Source organism: Saimiri boliviensis, chromosome 5 (assembly GCF_048565385.1).
Source record: "Saimiri boliviensis isolate mSaiBol1 chromosome 5, mSaiBol1.pri, whole genome shotgun sequence".
Taxonomy (NCBI): domain Eukaryota; kingdom Metazoa; phylum Chordata; class Mammalia; order Primates; family Cebidae; genus Saimiri; species Saimiri boliviensis.
The window spans coordinates 75,058,741-75,077,114 of record NC_133453.1 but is presented as its reverse complement, the minus strand read 5'-3'; the positions used below and the strand labels follow the sequence as shown (position 1 = coordinate 75,077,114).

Here is an 18,374-nt window from a genome sequence, read left to right as displayed (position 1 = left end):
TAAGCAGGGCAGCTAACGCATACCTGGCACGAGAAGAGACGCCTCTCGCAGCTGAGTCTTCAAAGATACATTATTTGAAGCTAGCTATTTAAAGATTAAGGAAAAGAGATATGCAGGAAGATGGAACATCTATCTTATGTAAAGACCAGAGTCTCATTGGGTCAGATAAGAAAAAGAAAGACATTGTACAAAACTAAAAGCAGTTAACTGTAGTCAAAGCACAGAGGATAAGGAGGGAAGGGTTAGAGGTATGATTAGAGGGGTGGTCCAGCTGTATAGTTCCTCAAGGGTCCCATTAAAATCAGTATCTGAAGAGTGAGAGGAGATCCATGGAATGGTTTTAGGAGTAACATAATTTGATTAGCCCTTTAACATTATTGTTTCCACCTACGGAAAGGGGAACTTAATACACGATCAAAAAATGTTAAAAAGCTTTGGAAAAAGAAGACATGATTACTTTAATAAATGGTGCTAGTCTAAATGGATGTTCATTTAAAAAAATAAATTACTATCATAAAAAATAAACTGTGCTGTGTCAAAAACCCAAGTGTGAAAAACTAAAATATAAAAATGACTACAAGAGGCTGGGTACAGACGTTCACGCCAGTAATCTCAGCACTTTGTGAGGCTGAGGCAGCAGGATCACCTGAGGTCAGGAGTTCGAGACCAGCCTGGCCAACATAGTAAAACCCATCTCTGCTAAAAATACAGAAATTAGTTAGGTGTGATGGCAGGCACCTGTAATCCCAGCTACTCAGGAGGCTGAGACAGGAGAATTGTTTGAACCTGGAGGCAGAGGTTGCAGTGAGCCAAGATTGAGCCACTGCACTCCAGCCTGGGCAACAGAGTGAGATACCACTTCACAAAAATAAATAATTAAATAAATAAAAATAAAAATGACTAGATGAAGAAAAATTCATGACAGAGAGGGAAAAAAATTCTTAAATAAGACACACAAAAGTACAAACTAGATCTCACTAAATTAAAACAAAAATATTCTGTATCATAACACTATAAACAAAGTTAAGGCAAGTCACAATTACTGAGAAAAGATAATTGCAATGTTGACAATTGCAAAAAGTTCACTATCAATATCACATAAAGAACTCTTATAAGTCATTTTTAGAAACACAAACAATACAATAGAATAGTACAGGTAATTCACCAAGAAGAAATAAGAATGACCAGAAGCAAACAAAAAGATTCTCAACCTTACAATAATCAAGGTAATGCAAATGAACACAGCAATTAAATTTCATCACACTCACCACATTGGCAAACACTTTAAATTCTGAAAATACCAGCTGTTGATGAGAAAGTGTAGAAATGGAGACGCATATAGTGCTGGTGGGCACAACCACTTTGGAGAGCAATTTGGCGATACCTAGTAAAACTGTACATGCACCTGTCTACAGCCAAGCAATTCTACTTCTAAATACATACAGTAAGAACCAGGAATGGGCTGCCCTCGGGGAAAGAGGTTCTAGGATCCAGTTGGTGCAGCTTATGGCTTGTCCCTATGTGTACGGTTCTTAAATTATTCTTTTTATTTTAAAAAAATATTCTTTAAATAGATAATATAGGCATGTGGCTTAAAAGGAAACCTTAAAAGGATTTGTCGCATTTTAAATTAAAAAAAAAAACTGTATCCGCATCAAATGATTAAACATTTCTTTATTTGAAAATCTTAAAAAAAATACATACGGTAAAGGAATCCATGTACACAGGCACAAGAATCTATATTATAATGTGGTTTGTGATGACAGAAATTAAGAAGTTATCAGTTTTCTTCAATGGGTAAACAAGAAATTATGGTGTATGTATATAATAATATAAAATTAAAATAAGTGATTTATATTTATTCATATGGATTAATCAAAATGTCAAATGATAAGTTGCCGAGATACACATACAATATATTTTTAAATAAATCATTAGGACATATTAGAGTATTATATGTTGTAAAGGCATAAAAACATGGGAAGAAATGATACTCACTAACCTCAGAACAGTGGTTCCCTCAAAGCAGAAAAAAGGAGAATAAAATGGGATTGAGAACAAAGGCACAAAAAGAAAGAAATCATGTATGAACAATCTCTTCTTTCAAAAAAATAACGTGAGTACTCTGTTTGGAATTATTTCATGGTAAGAACCCTACTACTATATACAACAACATGGATGAACTTCCAAAACAGGCTGAGTGAAAGAAACTAGATACAAAAGGTCACATACTGTATAATTCCACTTTTTACGAAATATCTGGAAAAGGTAAATCCATAAAAGCAGAATGCAGATTCCTGATTGTGAGGAGCCAAGAGGGAGGAGAGAATGGGTAATATCCATTTAATGGGTTTAGAGTTTTCTTTGGGAACAATGAAAATGTTTTGAAACTGGACAAAGGAGATGGTGGTATGCACCATATGTTGTATGCATCATACGACATTGTGGATATACTTATGTCAGTAAATTGTAAATGCCAAGTAAATTGTAAATGCCAGCAAATTGTAGATTTGGAAATAGCTAATTTTATGTTTAATGAATTTTACTTCCTTAATCAAAATAGGCAAGCATACAACACCTCTAGGAGTAGAAAACTACTAAAAATGGAGAATCAATGAGGAGAGTCTCAAAGTAATTATGTAGGAGATGATTTGACCTGAAGTGTTGCAATAGCAGGGAATATGTGAAAAGTGGTTAAATCCAAGAGTTGTTCTTTAACAGGACTTGTTACCTGACTGGATGAGGAGAGAGAAATAAAGAGGAGCCAAAGATGAACTAAGAGATCTGACTTTCTAGAATGCGTAGAGTATATTCTATTTCCAGGGAAGGAAAACATGGGAGAAGGAGCAAGTTTAAGAGGAAGAGTATTCATTTGCTGTGTAATCTGCTGAGTTTGAGAGGTCTGTGGGCTGTACAAATGAAGATATCCAGCAGGCAGCCCAGTATACAGAGCTAGCCTGGGCTTATGTGCACACTGCAATTGAGGCCGTGGAAGTAGATGAGATCATCCTGGCAGTAAAATGAAAACCAGATGAAAACAAGAAGTTCTAGGACAAAACCCTAAGGAATACCAACACTCAAATCCTACAACAGAAACTTTAAAAGTCAGAAGTCAAGAAAGTATTTCAAGAAAGAAAAAGTAGTCAAAATATCTAAAACTGCTGAGACACCAACATAAAGACTCAAAAGTAGCTCTTTGGGAATAAGGTGGTCTTCAGAGACGTTAGCTGAGAGCTATTCCCTGCTATGCTGCAGGACAGTAGAGTAGAAAAACTGTTCAAACGTATAAAACCTAGTATCTTTAATTGTAGTGATAAAGATAACCAGTAAATTCAGAGAAGCTCTAGAAAGTACTGTGGCTAGAGAAAAGAGATAACCAGGCCTCATGAGAGTCACAAGGAGCCACTTCGTACAGAACTGAAAACTACACTAGCACTTCTCAAATGTTTCCACCAGAAATACCCAACATGCAGAAGAAAGTAAATGCACAGCCTTTGCCATCTCAGGGTAAGACAGTCTAAGGTACATAATTTGTTCTTAAAAATTCATGCACATTATGTATTCTACTCAGGAGTGTTTATTTTAATATAAGAATGTTTTTTCCCATATTGTCAATTAAAATTAATGTTCCAAAAAGGTGTTCCTTGTTTATCACGCAACTTCCCATATGGCCCTCCCACAATCCCCACACATCCCATATGCATATATACTCCTACTTTGAGAAATACGGAGGAGATTCATCATTCCACAAGAGTGATTGCCCCTAAAAATCCCTTTTAGAAATTGCTTGCCGCAACACAATACCCATAAACCCCTGTGACTTGTAATCATTTGTTCTTTCCATTTTTCTTAAAATTACATCCTTCAACTTTAAAAGTATGTTTCAGATATAATGGAAGTTGGTGGCTAAGTCTGTGTTGAACAGACTTTAATTAGGACTCCTCTTTATCTTTCTTGACTAAAGAGTCAATTAATTTATTACGTACTCTATACATGGAGGTTGACTCAATACCTTTAAATAGCTATTTTTCTCTGAACCTCTCCCATATGTTTCCCAAGGTGCAGGCATGGTTTTGTAAAGGGCCCCTTATGCTTCTGGGACAAAGGCAGGTTTTGCCTAAATGAGGTCATTAAAACAAAACATCAAGTTCCCAGTGCCCTGAGATTCCAAGCCAATGACCTACAGAGTGTTCCAGCTGATCTTAATTTCCTTGGCACAGCACAGTAAGAGTACTGTAATATAATGCAAAATAGCTCTAAAGAGAAACTAGATACTGGCTAGAGTCTTGCCAATACACAGTTAAATAATACCAAAGTAGCCCTTTCATCAGAATACTGTGTTTCACACGCATATGTCACCCTTCCCAAGAATGAAAGTAATCTTCCACTGTGAATGCGGGTTGATTGAAAAGCTTTTACTGGACTCAGCCCCATAAAGTATGCATGCTTTTTAACTGGCATACATGTGCTGCTAAGACTGAAAATGCTTACAAGGGAACCAAAGAGACAAAGAACAGAACCCATTCTCACCAAGGGTAATCCAAATTTAGAATGTGCTTATGGTGGTAAATCAATACTCAAACGTTTATTTATCCTGACCAGGCTCTCTTTTAACATCTAACAATATCAGACTCTTCCTGGAAAATAAACCAAATTTCACTTTTCAAAGTTTCTTTACACATTCGATATCATTTATATTAAAATGTCAGTACGTTTCCAAATATTCTACCCCTTAATAACAATGACTTCTTTGCTCTTTATCCATTTGTTTCTCCATTTATTTGCTTTTTTAATCCAACAAAAATTAACTGAGGGCTTGAGAAGTGCTAGACATTATTCTACAAGCTAGAGGTTGAATAAATAAAACTCACTCAATTAAAAAATAGTTCTTGTCTTCACAGAGCTTATGTTCTACTAGGAAAAGGCAGTAGATAAATGCATGTATATGTGAACATAACACATGTCAGATGATAAATGCTAGTTAGGAAAATTAAGCTGAGTGAGGGAGAAGAGGGAGCACAGAGGTGGTGGAAGGCAAAGTGAATCTTTGAACTCCATCAGAGCTACAATAATCTTTAATGATCTATTAACCAGTAAATCAGTTAAGGACCTCATATGATACAACTGAAAATGACAAATTAGAAACCATCTGACTTGATAAAGATTTGTCATCCAATCAGATCCATTAATTTTATCAATTTCTGGAGAGTTTCAACAAAGTTTTACCATCAACAAAGACTTACCATTAGCCATTAATGATATTTTGCTCTTCAACTTAAATGTACTTTGTTCAAACTAATACACTCAGAAAATTTGGGGATAATGTGTTTTTATCATACATTCGACAAACCAAAATACAAGGTTTCTGCATGACTTCTTTAAAATTTTTTTCCCTAAGATGCTTTTGTTTTATAATGTGTTGTACATAGATTTCATCAAAAGTTTAAAGTTTCAGATTTAGTTTACCCAAGAAAGTATCAGCCATATAATTGGAAAAGTTAATCCTCACTCTCAAAGCAATTGGCAAATTAGACTTATACTTTGTCAGATAAAGTCCAACTTTACTTTTCAATTCAAATTAGTTACATTTTGGCCAGGCACAGTGGTTCACACCTGTAATCCCAGCACTTTGGGAGGCCAAGGTGGACAGATCACCTGACGTCAGGAGTTTAAGACCAGCTTGGCCAACACGGTAAAACCCCATCTCTACTAAAAATGCAAAGATTAGCTGGGCGTGGTGTTGGGTACACATAACCCCAGCTACTTGGGGGGCTGAGGAAGGAGAATTGCTTGAACCCAAGAGGTGGAGGTTGCAGTGAGCTGAGATCACGGCACTGCACTCTAGCCTAGGCAACAGAGTGAGACTCCATCCCAAAAGCAAACAAACACACACAAATTAGTTACATTTTGAGAAAAATACTTTATAAACACTAAAAAACAAATTATGAATTATATCTTAGAAATAGCTAAAAGCGGGTCAAAATTAAAGTATGTAATATACTGATGGTGCCTATGTCATATCAGCTAGGAACAAAGCAAAGCAACCCCTTATATATCTCAGCTTTCCAATTCTTAGTTCATGCCTTGGACACACAGGGGAAAAAAAAGAAAAGAAAAAAGTTAAATTAATACAGAACTAAGAGTTCTGGGGAGTATGATGAAGTGCTAAGAAGTACATAGGATTCCTTTGGCAATTGTGTTACTGTACATTTTCACCACTAGGTTTCAGCTTTTGGATATAACTAAATAAAAATCAAGTATAAAATTATAAATAGTTACATTAAATGTAGTAGTCACCATGATAAAAATTTCTTATGTTTTTCAGGAATGCACATGACACTTTTAAAAGATAGTCCAGTAGCTAACATACCATTTTTTAGGAATTAGAAAATATTTAAATATTTTATAATAAAATGGGATATGAATTGACAGAAATTGGAATAAAGAGTTTATCATACGATTTGCTAAAAGAGATTTAAGTACAATATTGAAAAACACACACAAAATTTGAAAGAAATCATGTACATGTGTTATTCTCTAGTTTTAACCAATTTATCTTGAAAAGTTTGGTAGTCTCCAAAAAGATTTCTGCAAACATTTAAAAAAATCAGTTACTAACTATGGCAGATACTGTGGTGCACCATCTAAACCCACCCCCTTCAAGACTGAAGTACTCATTCTCCCAACCCTTAGAGTATCAGCCACTGAGACCTGTGGCTAAGGCCTCCCTGCCTGCCATTGCACTATGCTAAAGAGAGCCGCATGCCCAAGGTCTGGCATTTCCCAGGCAGCCCAGCACCTGTGCCCTAATTCTGAACAATTCCGTAGGGCCAATCCAGCTCCAGAGCTCTCCTACGGGATCAGCTGGACCTTTGCTGTGGCTGTGCTGCAGCCCAACTTTTCCCTGTTCCTACAAGTATTGTGTCCAAGGAGCTCTCCCCAGCAAACTTCCTGTAGGCAAACTGTGCTCCCAGTCGACTTCAGAAATAACCTCACTGGCAGCACTAACCTATATTATATCAGGTGTTTGTAGCTGCATGTTCTTTCACCTACTGATGCATCCTATCAATACGTATTGAGAGTAGCAGAGAATACATTTAAATACATAACAAAAGGCTATTTCAGCATTCAATATTTCTCACTGATGGGCTCCTTGCTTTGCTCTTAAGAAGTTCTCCCTCAAGGGTTATTATACATTCTTTGACTACAGTCAGGACATGGAAGAACTGAAGTCAAAAATTGAAAATTGATAAATGAAAATTGTGATTATTCCCTTCACACCATCATATATCTGAATTCAGAATATTTCAACATCGGTCAAAAATCCTCATTTCTACCATTTCTCTTAACGGAAAGAGGCTTAAGACATTAAAAAGGAACTCCTGATTTGTGGTGCTTTCATTAATCATTAAAGGAAGCTTTCCCTGTGTGTGATGCCCTGGAGGTTTACATGCCCCAGGGTAATGCACCCTGAGGTGGTTACTGGGAGCACAGGTGGGTTCTCAGGAAGTGAAAACTGATTCTCTTAAACCTATGTTTGTACAGCCCTTGAAAAGTCTTCATATATTTTCAAAGGGTATATATGTCTCCCCATTTCCATGTGATGAACACTGACCTAAATAATTCACCACTGACATTAATTCTTAATAATGAAAACATTTGCTAGCCTATAACTCTTTCTCTGAGAGACTTATACTATAAACCTAAGTGATATTTCCACTTAATCTTTTCTAAAGCTGTAGATCTTATGAACACACAGTAAACTGAAAGAAAATATAGCAGTTCACTGAGCTACATAGGTCCGGGCACGGTGGCTCAAGCTGTAATCCCAGCACTTTGGGAGGCCAAGGCGGGTGGATCACGAGGTCAAGAGATCGAGACCATCCTGGTCAACATAGTGAAACCCCGTCTCTACTAAAATACAAAAAATTAGCTGGGCATGGTGGCGCGTGCCTGTAATCCCAGCTACTCAGAAGACTGAGGCAGGAGAATTGCCTGAACCCAGGAGGCGGAGGTTGCGGTGAGCCGAGATTGGCGCCATTGCACTCCAGCCTGGGTAACGAGTGAAACTCCATCTCAAAAAAAAAAAAATAATAATAATAATAATAATGTATTCAATCAGAAATATTTCGATTAATTTCATTACACATAATCAAATTTTCATAGGTGTTAAATGAAAGCAAAAGGTATGTGCTGTTAAAATCCAATTAGTTCAGGATCTATAATATAATTTTACTTTTGTACTATAGAGAAATAATTATCAAGAAAAAATTTAACAAATAAAAATACAATTTTATTTTTGTAAACAGAATCTATTAATCAAATTTATTTTTTTCTAATTTAATGAAGATGATTAGTCATCATTAGAATAAATATGTCAAAATATAATTTGATAATATTAGTTTTAACTATGTCTCTTCATTAATCCATTTACTCATTCATTTTTTTCCAGGAAAGAACTCAAAAACAATAAAGTCAAGATAATTCACATGGAGAGAAAAAGAATAAAACAACTAAACCAAATAGATAATTGGACCATTCAGATTATGGTAAGTACAGCCAAGGAAACAAACTGAGAAATATGATGGAAAATTTAAAAAGAATTTTTTTAAAATACAGGCAACTTTTAGGCTACTCAAAAAAAAAAAAAAAAAAAAAAAAAAACCTTGATGAGAAGATCTAATACCGAAATCTAGAGAATAAAGAGAAATCAGCTATGTCAAGAGCCAGGGAAGGAGGTTCCAGACACAGAAAACAGCCAAGGTAAAGGCTTTGAGATAGAAAAAAAGTTTGCTAAGTTCACAAATAGACAGAACTGTGGCTGGAGTCTAATGAACAAAGGGTAGAATGTAGATTAGGTTTCAGAGGTAGCCAGGGACCAAACCATGTAGATTCCTACCAGTCAAAGAAAGAAATGTGGATTTTATTCTAAGGTATCAATATTTTTTAAACCAGGAAATGACATGCTATGGTTTAGATTTCTGAAAGTTCCCTGTAACAAGTATATATTGAATGAACCAAGAGAAGCTAACAAAGAAGAAAAAAGGCCATTTATGGGGCTCCTGTAGGTGAGAAGACAATGGCTTAAATTAGGATGGTAGCAGCAGAGATAGTGAGAAGTTTATATATTCAAGCCTACCTTGATGAAAGATGTAGCAGTACTTAAGAGAGAAAGTAGACTCCTTGAATTTTGGCTTAAGTAAGTAATCAAATAGATGATTTGAGGGTGGAGCAAGATAAATTTAGAGAATTCAGAGGTTATGACAACCCCATACTTTTTTTTTTTTTTTAGACGGAGTCTCACTGTATCGCCCAGGCTGGAGTTTAGCGATGCAATCTCAGCTCACTACAACCTCCGCTTCCCAGGTTCAAGCAAATCCCCTGCCTCAGCCTCCCAAGTAGCTGGGATTACAGGCACACACCAACATGTCCTGCTAATTTTTCTGTATTTTTAATAGAGACAGGGTTTCCCCACATTGGCCAGACTGGTCTCAAACTCCTGACCTCAGGCAATCCACCCGCCTTGGCCTCCCAAAGGGCTGAGATTATGGGCGTGAACCACCACATCTGGCCCACCTCATATCTATTAAGCCTGGCCGGGCGCGGTGGCTCAAGCCTGTAATCCCAGCACTTTGGGAGGCCGAGGCGGGTGGATCACGAGGTTGAGAGATCGAGACCATCCTGGTCAACACGGTGAAACCCCGTCTCTACTAAAAATACAAAACATTAGCTGGGCATGGTGGCACGTGCCTGTAATCCCAGCTACTCAGGAGGCTGAGGCAGGAGAATTGCCTGAACCCAGGAGGCGGAGGTTGCGGTGAGCCGAGATCGCACCATTGCACTCCAGCCTGGGTAACAAGAGCGAAACTCCGTCTCGGAAAAAAAAATAATAATAATACGTATTAAGCCAAGCAGAGCCAAATGTGTATTGGACCTATGCCGGTCTCAAGTGGTCACATCTTATCTCACATCCTTATTTCTAAGTTTAGACAGTTGGTCCCGTACTTTAACTTCACCCCTGAAGCTGGCTCCTACCAGATGTGATTCCTTTTCTGATTCTACTTCTAATATTTCAACTTTGACTTTGATACACAATTTCTAGTTTAACCAGACCCTTCTGCACCAGTTATTTCTATGAATGGGACTCCTGTGCCATCTGTCCTATGTCACCCCAAACATGTTCTTTATCAAAAAAAGTATGGTCACTATAGGGAATACCTGAACAGAGGCTGAGAGGGAGCTTCTAGGGCTAGTGGAACAAAAGAAACCCTGCTTTCCATGACTCTTATATCGGCTGCACAGGAGTCATTACTGCTTCTACAGCCATCAGAATCACTTGCTCTAGGAATACAATAAAACTGTAGAGTTTTCAGACACAGAAAGGGTGAGCAATGGGCTGATACAACACCCCTCATCTGCGGTAAGACTGTATTAAAAAGTAGGTTTGCTGATTCCTGTTCCAATATCTTTAAATCACATCCTATTGACTCACATCTTTCCATAGAAGCAATATTAAAAAGAGTGCATGCAATGTTGTAAGAGTACTATATTTTGGAGCCACGATGGGTTTTAAAACTTTGGCCTGACAACCTAACCACTGCATGTAACATTACATCTATGGAAAAATGTCTATGAATAAAAGGCCAATTTATTAAATATCTTTTGGAATACAAGCATTAGCAAACTGGTTAACAATATTAAATCTCCTATTTGTGTTGTTTTTCTTGTGGCTTTGAAAAATATTAAATGAGCAAAGAAAAGAACAGGAAGTAAAGGATGCTCTCTCCCTATGTAAGTCCTGCCATTTCTCTTCTAAATTAATCCTGAACCCTTTCTTTCTACCCCCTTACCTTGGCAAAGATTTGTGGCCACTTCCTGGGGTCTCCCTTGAGCTGACCTTTATCTGGAATGCCAAAAGGCCAATTATCAGGTCTGCTTATCACCACTGAAGTACACATAAGTATATACTTATACAATAGTGTTTATTACTATTTGACATAAGCTGACATTTTTTTCAAAGCAATATCCATAAGACTGCAGAAATCTTTTTTATATTAATTACAATCCAGTTATATTGAACCATGGATGACTCCAATTTTCTTTCTCTTGACAGAACATATTATATGCCCCTAGGAAAAAACAAATCAGAAGCTGGGATTTCAATATAGTTAAAAAGAAAACTCATATTATAGATAAACTTTGGACTGCAAATGTACCCTGCAAATTAACCAAAAATTAGAGGCAACCTTCAAACTGGAAAAAAAAAACCTTGGCAAACAGAAGATCTGCCAGGGGATTTACGTTTTAAAATAGGAAAAGAAAGCCATCTTCTCCTACAATGAAGGTAACTAGAGTAAGATGGGAAGGATCCTGAGTTGGTAGCTCCTGTCATCAGAGGTTAAGGAACCTCAGTAAGACAAAAGCTCAGGACAATGGCCAAGGAAGCTGAGAAGCCCTGAAGGATGATATCAACTAAAACTACTGTCCAATAAATATGCTTCATGTACATTAAGTGAACTGAGACAAAGGAACTGGACAGTCTGAACTGGGTACATGAAGTCAAACAAACCAATTGGTGGATCATCGTATATCATATAAATATGATTAGAATGAATGTTTGTGTCCTGTTTTGAGATCTTTTTTCCCCTAGGATACTAGCTGTTCATTGTTTCTTTCCTGCCTCCATATGCCATACCTACTAAGCCTGTACCTCCTTCTCACATTACCATAGCCTTGCGGAGTGAACAGTGGTCCAGGACCCACTGTCCCCTTGGCCACATCTAACTGAATAGGAGCTGGACACACTGGACTGACATACCTCCCCAGATGCAGTTTCCAGTCAGTTACCAAGTACTGAACCAACAGTTGGAGGAAAACTTGGGAGCAGCCACTTGGGGCCGCAGGTGCTACACGAAATCAGGGCAAGCAAGACTGCAAAGACATGTCAAAAATGACATGAATTTGCAAGAAAAAGCAGAGACTATGCGGTACGTTTGTGGGAAAACAAAAGAGTGAGAATAGATAAAGTGATTGCCTTGATTTTTGCTGACTTTCTTGTTCCCAATTCCAGCCTCCCATGAGACCAGTGACCTTTTGGCCTTCAGGCACTGCAACATAACTTTTCAGGCTGGTTCATTTGGGGTTCTGTTTTGTCTGAACAATCAATACCTGGCTAAAATACCAACTAAAGGCCATTTGTAACATTCTCACCTTTGTCAACAAAACAGAATTGTCCTCAGTTTTGAAAGGTCTAATTGCCCCACTTTGAAAGTGGCAGAGAATAAGAGTACACTGATTTTGTATACATGTCAAAGAGAAAAACATATAAAAAATCAAATTCCTATAACCTTCCCCAGAACGTTCCTATTCAGTGGGTTTTGTAAGAGATCCAAGTATCCATATTTTTAATAAGTATCCCTGCTGGTTCTGAGGAAGGTGGTTTAATGATCACACTTTGAGAAGCACAGCTGTAAAGACTTCTTCAATACTGCTACAAAGATCTGTACACTTTCAAATTCTTCTCCAAAAACATTATATTCATCAAGTGCCAGCATTCAAAAGTAGCAAATTGCCTTTGGAAAGATAGATTTGTTTGAAACCCTAATAGGAGAGAGTATTGTCTCTATTATTCTTTCTGCATATATGTTTTGTTTCACATTAAATAGGATTTTGTAAAATAGCTCAGAGGGCCTAAACACAATTTATGATGTTGTTTCCATCAAAAAATGAATTGAAACTTCCAAAGAGCTAATTTTCAGACTTTTGAAAGCTAAGCAGTTTGTAACTTGAGAATTTCATAAGCCATTCCAACTGAGAAAATTCAATTATGAATGGTTTTAGATGATGCCAAGGAATTATTGTTATTTCTGTTAGGAAATAATAGCATTTGGGTTATAAAAGAAAATTCATTTTTTAGAGATGAATACAAAACTATGTAGAGATGCAATGATGGGCTGTCCAGGATTTACATCAAAATACTTTAGCAAGGAAAGTATTAAAAAAATAAATAGATGGAGCAAATGAGGCAAAATCTTCATAACTGCGGAGTCTGGAAAAAATAAAATACGTACATAGTGTTTCTCTTCTTTTACTTCTATGTATACTAGAAAAATAAGTACATGAAATTTCAGTTAATGTAGCAACCACGTAAGATTCCTATAGGACCACACATACAAGTTCAGCATTTCCCAATTGGAATAATTACTGACATCACAAAGGAACGATATAAGAGATCCTTTAATTTGGGGACAGAAATCTACTTATCCTTTGAAAGTCCGTGACATGCTAGAGAAAAAAGAAATCAAAGCCAGAGCATATGGAAAACTACCTTTTTTTTTGATTATTTGAGAGAAATTTTTATTTTTCTGGATATACAAAAAAATGCTTAATTTAATAGAGAATAGAAACAGTGTGGTGAGGGACAGAACACATTGAGACGTAGTATTCTTTTTGATCTCCTTTTATGTAAACTATGGAAGCACGGGCAAATCCCTTCTGGTTTTTGCACATTCTTTTTGTAATCCTGAAATGCAGGTGATATACTTACTTCCTTGTGTTCCCGTGAAATAATATCCTGTGGACCGTAAACTACACACAAAAGCTGGTTATTCATAATACTAATACATCTTATTTGATAATAAAATCAAACATTTGATAGATTTCTCAGACCAATTTTAGGGAGAAGACGGAGAAGAAAGCTGGAAATAAAAAACGTAGTTACATTTCAGGAAGAAATAAAAAAAGGAATTTCAAGTCCTTAGATGAATATTAACTAATGGCATTTTTCTCTCCCGTTCTTGTGTTATGAGGAGAGTTGTAACTAACAACACTGTTATGTATGTATCATTGTATTACTCTTATTTACAGTTCTTGCTTTCTTTAGAAATTGTATCTTCCTTAAAAGGGACTGTCAAAGCCTCAAGAAATCCAGATGTCGGGTGCTGGCTGTGCCACATAGCATTCCTGAAACTCAATTTACACATCTCTGAAAGAAGAACATTGAAATAGAGGATCTGAAAAATCTCACCCAACTCAAACATTTCTTCATAGTATTTTTTAAATCTCTAAAGCCTTCAGAAGCTTTATTCTTACTTAGTTGTCCAACATAGTCCTGGGAAGCAATTAACCAGAGTTACTACACAGGCTATGTTCAAGCACAAAGATTACCTAGGGGTCAACAAACAAGACAAGAATTGATTCTGCTGGAAGAGCTAAATAAAGATTTCTAATTCTTTGCTTTCCTTCAAACAATAGGTGTTTATGGTTCATTACTAATAGATGATTTCCTGATAAATTTCAATCAGAAATTAGGAAAAAAGAGATTAAGTTCATAATAGAAGTCACTTTTAATATAAGTGACTTTTCTGGATCATGTATGTAAGGGAAGGTATACTTTAAATCTGCTTTATTGGTAAACACAAATAAATATGCCTAGGAAATATGACCAGTACTGTAAAAAGAGAAAAAGGGAATAAATAATATGGATTCTCTCTTATTCCAGCTTTCATTAAAAAATAACGGTACTGAAAGCCTACAGTATTGTATACTTTGGGACATTTTATTTGCAAAAAGTGATAAAGCATTTTCACTTTTTTTCTGGCTTCAATGCACTTTACCACTCATGTGTTATGTAGGCAGCTCAAATAATAAACAAAATTTATGGCTTGTAAGATGATTTTTGACTGAGGTTTTGAAAGGCCAGATTAAATTTAACATTTTTAGTTTGATTCTCTCAAATTTTCTGGTCATTGATTTGTAAATAACAAGTACAATTGTTTTCTATGGGGAGAAAAGAATCGCTAAAATGACTGGAATGGTTAAACAGGACAAATGAGAGAAAATATAAAGAAAAGAGACATCTCCTATAACATTTCAACCATAAATAATATGCAGTAGAACCTTTCACATATAGTCACTTACATCATCTCAACTGAATGTTACAGATAAACTGGGCCAACAACACCATCTTGTAAAAGGGTAATGTATGTCACAAAGGTACTGAGTTGGGGACTCACATAGTCATCTATTCTCAAAACCTTCCTCATTTCAAAGAACTGAGCATGTACAAAGAAACCAGAAGGATCAGTTCTCAATGCAAAGTCTAGGTGAGGGGAAAAGGAAACATGAAAGAAAGTAAAAAGCAGCCTCCCTCTTCCTCAACTTTGGGGTACCCTTGTCATCATAGAGCTCTCAACCCTTGGTTCAAGGCAAAGATTGGCAAGAAGGGCCCTTCAAAGGCGGGGACAGGCTTCTGGAATTGATCTTTGAAAATCAGGCTGGGACTCTCTGCTCAGGAAACAGCACATCTGTGTTGTGTGGGTGCTCTCTGAGAAGGTCATTGTGGACACAGGATACAAAGCCAGAGCAGGAAACCTACAGGGGTCAATAAAAACATCACCTTTTCCCCATTTCTAGTTTGCTATTTTCCCCCCATTTTCCAATTTAAACCTGATCAGAAGAAATGTCATCAGTCTCTAAGATGTCTACCCTAGTCTGATGACTATCCACACTTAGGGCACATTCTGCCTTGACTCTGGCACTTTCCCCACTGTTTCTCTTTCATCCCCTGTACTAACATAAGCATACCACTACTGCTTCCCACTTTCTATTCAAACCAAACCTGGCATCACCAACAAATCTCTTAGACACAGGCATTCTGCAAGTGTCCATTCATAGCATTAAAGTGAGTCAGCCCAGATCTCTTCCCCTTTACTTCCCTTCTGGTTCAGGCTCTACCCCGTATCACAACCCCAAATCAAAGCCCTATCTTTTATCAATATCTTGCATGGTATTATTGCTTAGCTAGGGACCTTATTGCCTAGGATGGTATAAGAAACATAAAAGATCCTTAGTAATTTAGGAACTACCTATTAAATTCTTCCAGAAGACCATTATGCCATCATTACACATTTCCTTTTCTTACTCTCAATCCAGAATCTTTTTTTATTTTCTACTACCATGACACACAGTCAGATCTATCATTCTTATTTCCATCTTTTATCCAAACTGAAAAGTTAACTCTCAAAGAGCTTGGTCATTTTGCTAGGGTTGTTTCTTCCTTGGGATCTAACTTTAAACCTCACCGTGATAATAAAGCTCTCAAGAGAGTCTCCTCTTTGTCTATCTCCCCAACAGTCACCCACTTAAGGGCTTATTTCTCCTTTTAAAATTGCAATTCAGAACATAGTTCTGCTTCTAGAAAAATTTACTCCCATTTTCTCGCATTCTTACCCAAAAGCATGATTACCAAGTGACTTCAAACCCCTCCCCCAAAAAGTATATACACAGGGCTTCCGTCAAACATATTTCCTGCTGTTTCTATTATTGCTGTATATGATCAAAGATTCACCTGCTTTCTAAGGTATTTCCTCCATTCCTAAAAATGTAAACACACATAGTTGAACCCATCAGAGGTAATAAAAGTGCAGAAATAAGAAAGAGAATAATAGACGTGGTAAAATGGCCAACTGTCTTGTCCTCTCTGTTCATTATCCTTCTCCCACTGCAAGTATCTGGCTATTTAAATTATTGTTTCCACCCTTGTAAGAACAAGGTGCATTTCATCTAGTGAGGCTTCTCTTTGTTTTGCTGGGTCAAAAGTTGGAGAACATATATGATAAGAGATGAATTATTCCAGGAGACACTGAACATTTTTCCCCTCAAAACATATAACCATGATGCATTTTCTGTTAGTTGCTTGGTCCTTAAAATCTAATTTGCTTAAGTCAGTCCCAAACTAGAAACTTGAAAAAAGAAAATCATAAAAATACAGTCTTCTAATTATCAATTATGGGTAGTCTATCTTCTGTAGCCAGAGCCTCTGAACTGAGAAATCCACTGAAATGAAGACATATTGACCCTAAACTCCAAGTACTTTTTGCCATAGCATCGCTATATCATTTTCCTTTAGTAAATGAGGTTGTCTTTGGTCAAAACTGTGAAAAATTAAAGAAAGTATTAAAGGGACCAGTCAGTCCCCGTCTCACACCACTACCACTACCTGCCCAGCCCCAACCTCTGCCCAGTTCCTGGCTTAAAAATGATCCCGTCTCCTACCTACCTGGTGAACAACAATTGCTCCCAACCACTGTAATTTATATATATATATATATATATATATATATATATATATATATTCTGTCTTTTAATCCATCCCAGGACCCTTGGAGGTAGGTTTTAACATTCCCATTATACACCTTAAAAAAATAAGGCCCAAAATGAAAATGCCAAAGGACCATGTCAGTCAACAGAGTTGTTTAACAGAGACCATTCTAATCCTTTGTTAATACTGTAAATTATGGAAAATCTTAAAGATTGTATGGATTCAGAACTCTTAAGATTTTTAAATTTTAAAATTTAAAAATGCATACCTGTTTTTTCCTTGAATTTTCTTTGGAAAACAGGTCTGCTGACAACACAGATGTAAATGGAGAACAGCATAGCTCAGGAAAAGGGTTTGGAATAGATGGCATTTCCAGAACATCAAGATCTTTCTTTTTTCTCCTACAGTAAGAGAACATAGGATGTAATTTACATAAAACAGAATGTAAAATATAATTGCTGTCAGGATTAAGAAGTGTGCTAAGGCCAACATGTACCACTCTGTGACAAAGCTCGTATTATATAAAGTACACAGAAAAGGTCTGTGATGTACTACTCTCTATGGGTCAAAATATAGTATGTTAATTAGACATGAAAAAAATCTCATAATATTTCTCTCTCTCTCTCTCTCCTTTTCTCCCTTTTGCCTTTAAATCACCAAGCATGGAAACTCTATCCCTTCTGATAATTTGACTATACCATTACAAATGCAAACCTCACCCTGAGGAGTCAGACATTGTTAGGCTTCTATTATATTGACAAAGTCTCTAAGTTACATTTAGTGCATTCATCCTTATGATATTTTACTAATCACTTTTGGAAGTTATGGTTTATTAATTATAGCTGTGGTTCATCTCACTTCAAATTTCATTCACAATGTTGCCCACACACAGTCTGTTGGTATTTCAAGTGCTTATAGATATTAAACAGCAAGGCAGTGTTTTGAGGAGTTAAGTTAATAGAACTTGATAGTATAAACCACTCTAGTCCACTGGAGAGTAATTTTAACTTCACTGAAGTTGAAACGCTTTGAAAATCAGGGGGAAAAAATGTAGCGTTTAAATGTATTAATATAAAGGACTACAGATTTGTGTATTGTGGTAACCTTTTTCTTTTTCTTTTTCTTTTTTTTTTTTCCCCAAAAGTATGTGCAACTCTAAAGACACTTAGTGCTGAATGCTACGGAGATTGGAAAGCCTTTTAAAACCTCTTTTCTTTCCTGTTGAATAGCAAGACTGCTCAAATGTCAATCCATGCTCTGCTTCTACAGGGTC

The 18,374-nt window shown here is 36.6% G+C and overlaps 1 protein-coding gene across 1 annotated transcript in view; it reads right to left on the bottom strand.

Annotated features, from left to right (window-relative positions):
- Nucleotides 1–18,374, bottom strand: part of GRB14 (growth factor receptor bound protein 14) — a 134,761-nt gene that overhangs the window by 115,626 nt on the left and 761 nt on the right. The window contains exon 2 of the mRNA XM_003921924.4: nt 17,370–17,502. Coding sequence (XP_003921973.1) covers nt 17,370–17,502 — 133 coding nt within the window. The remainder of the gene's footprint in view (nt 1–17,369; nt 17,503–18,374) is intronic.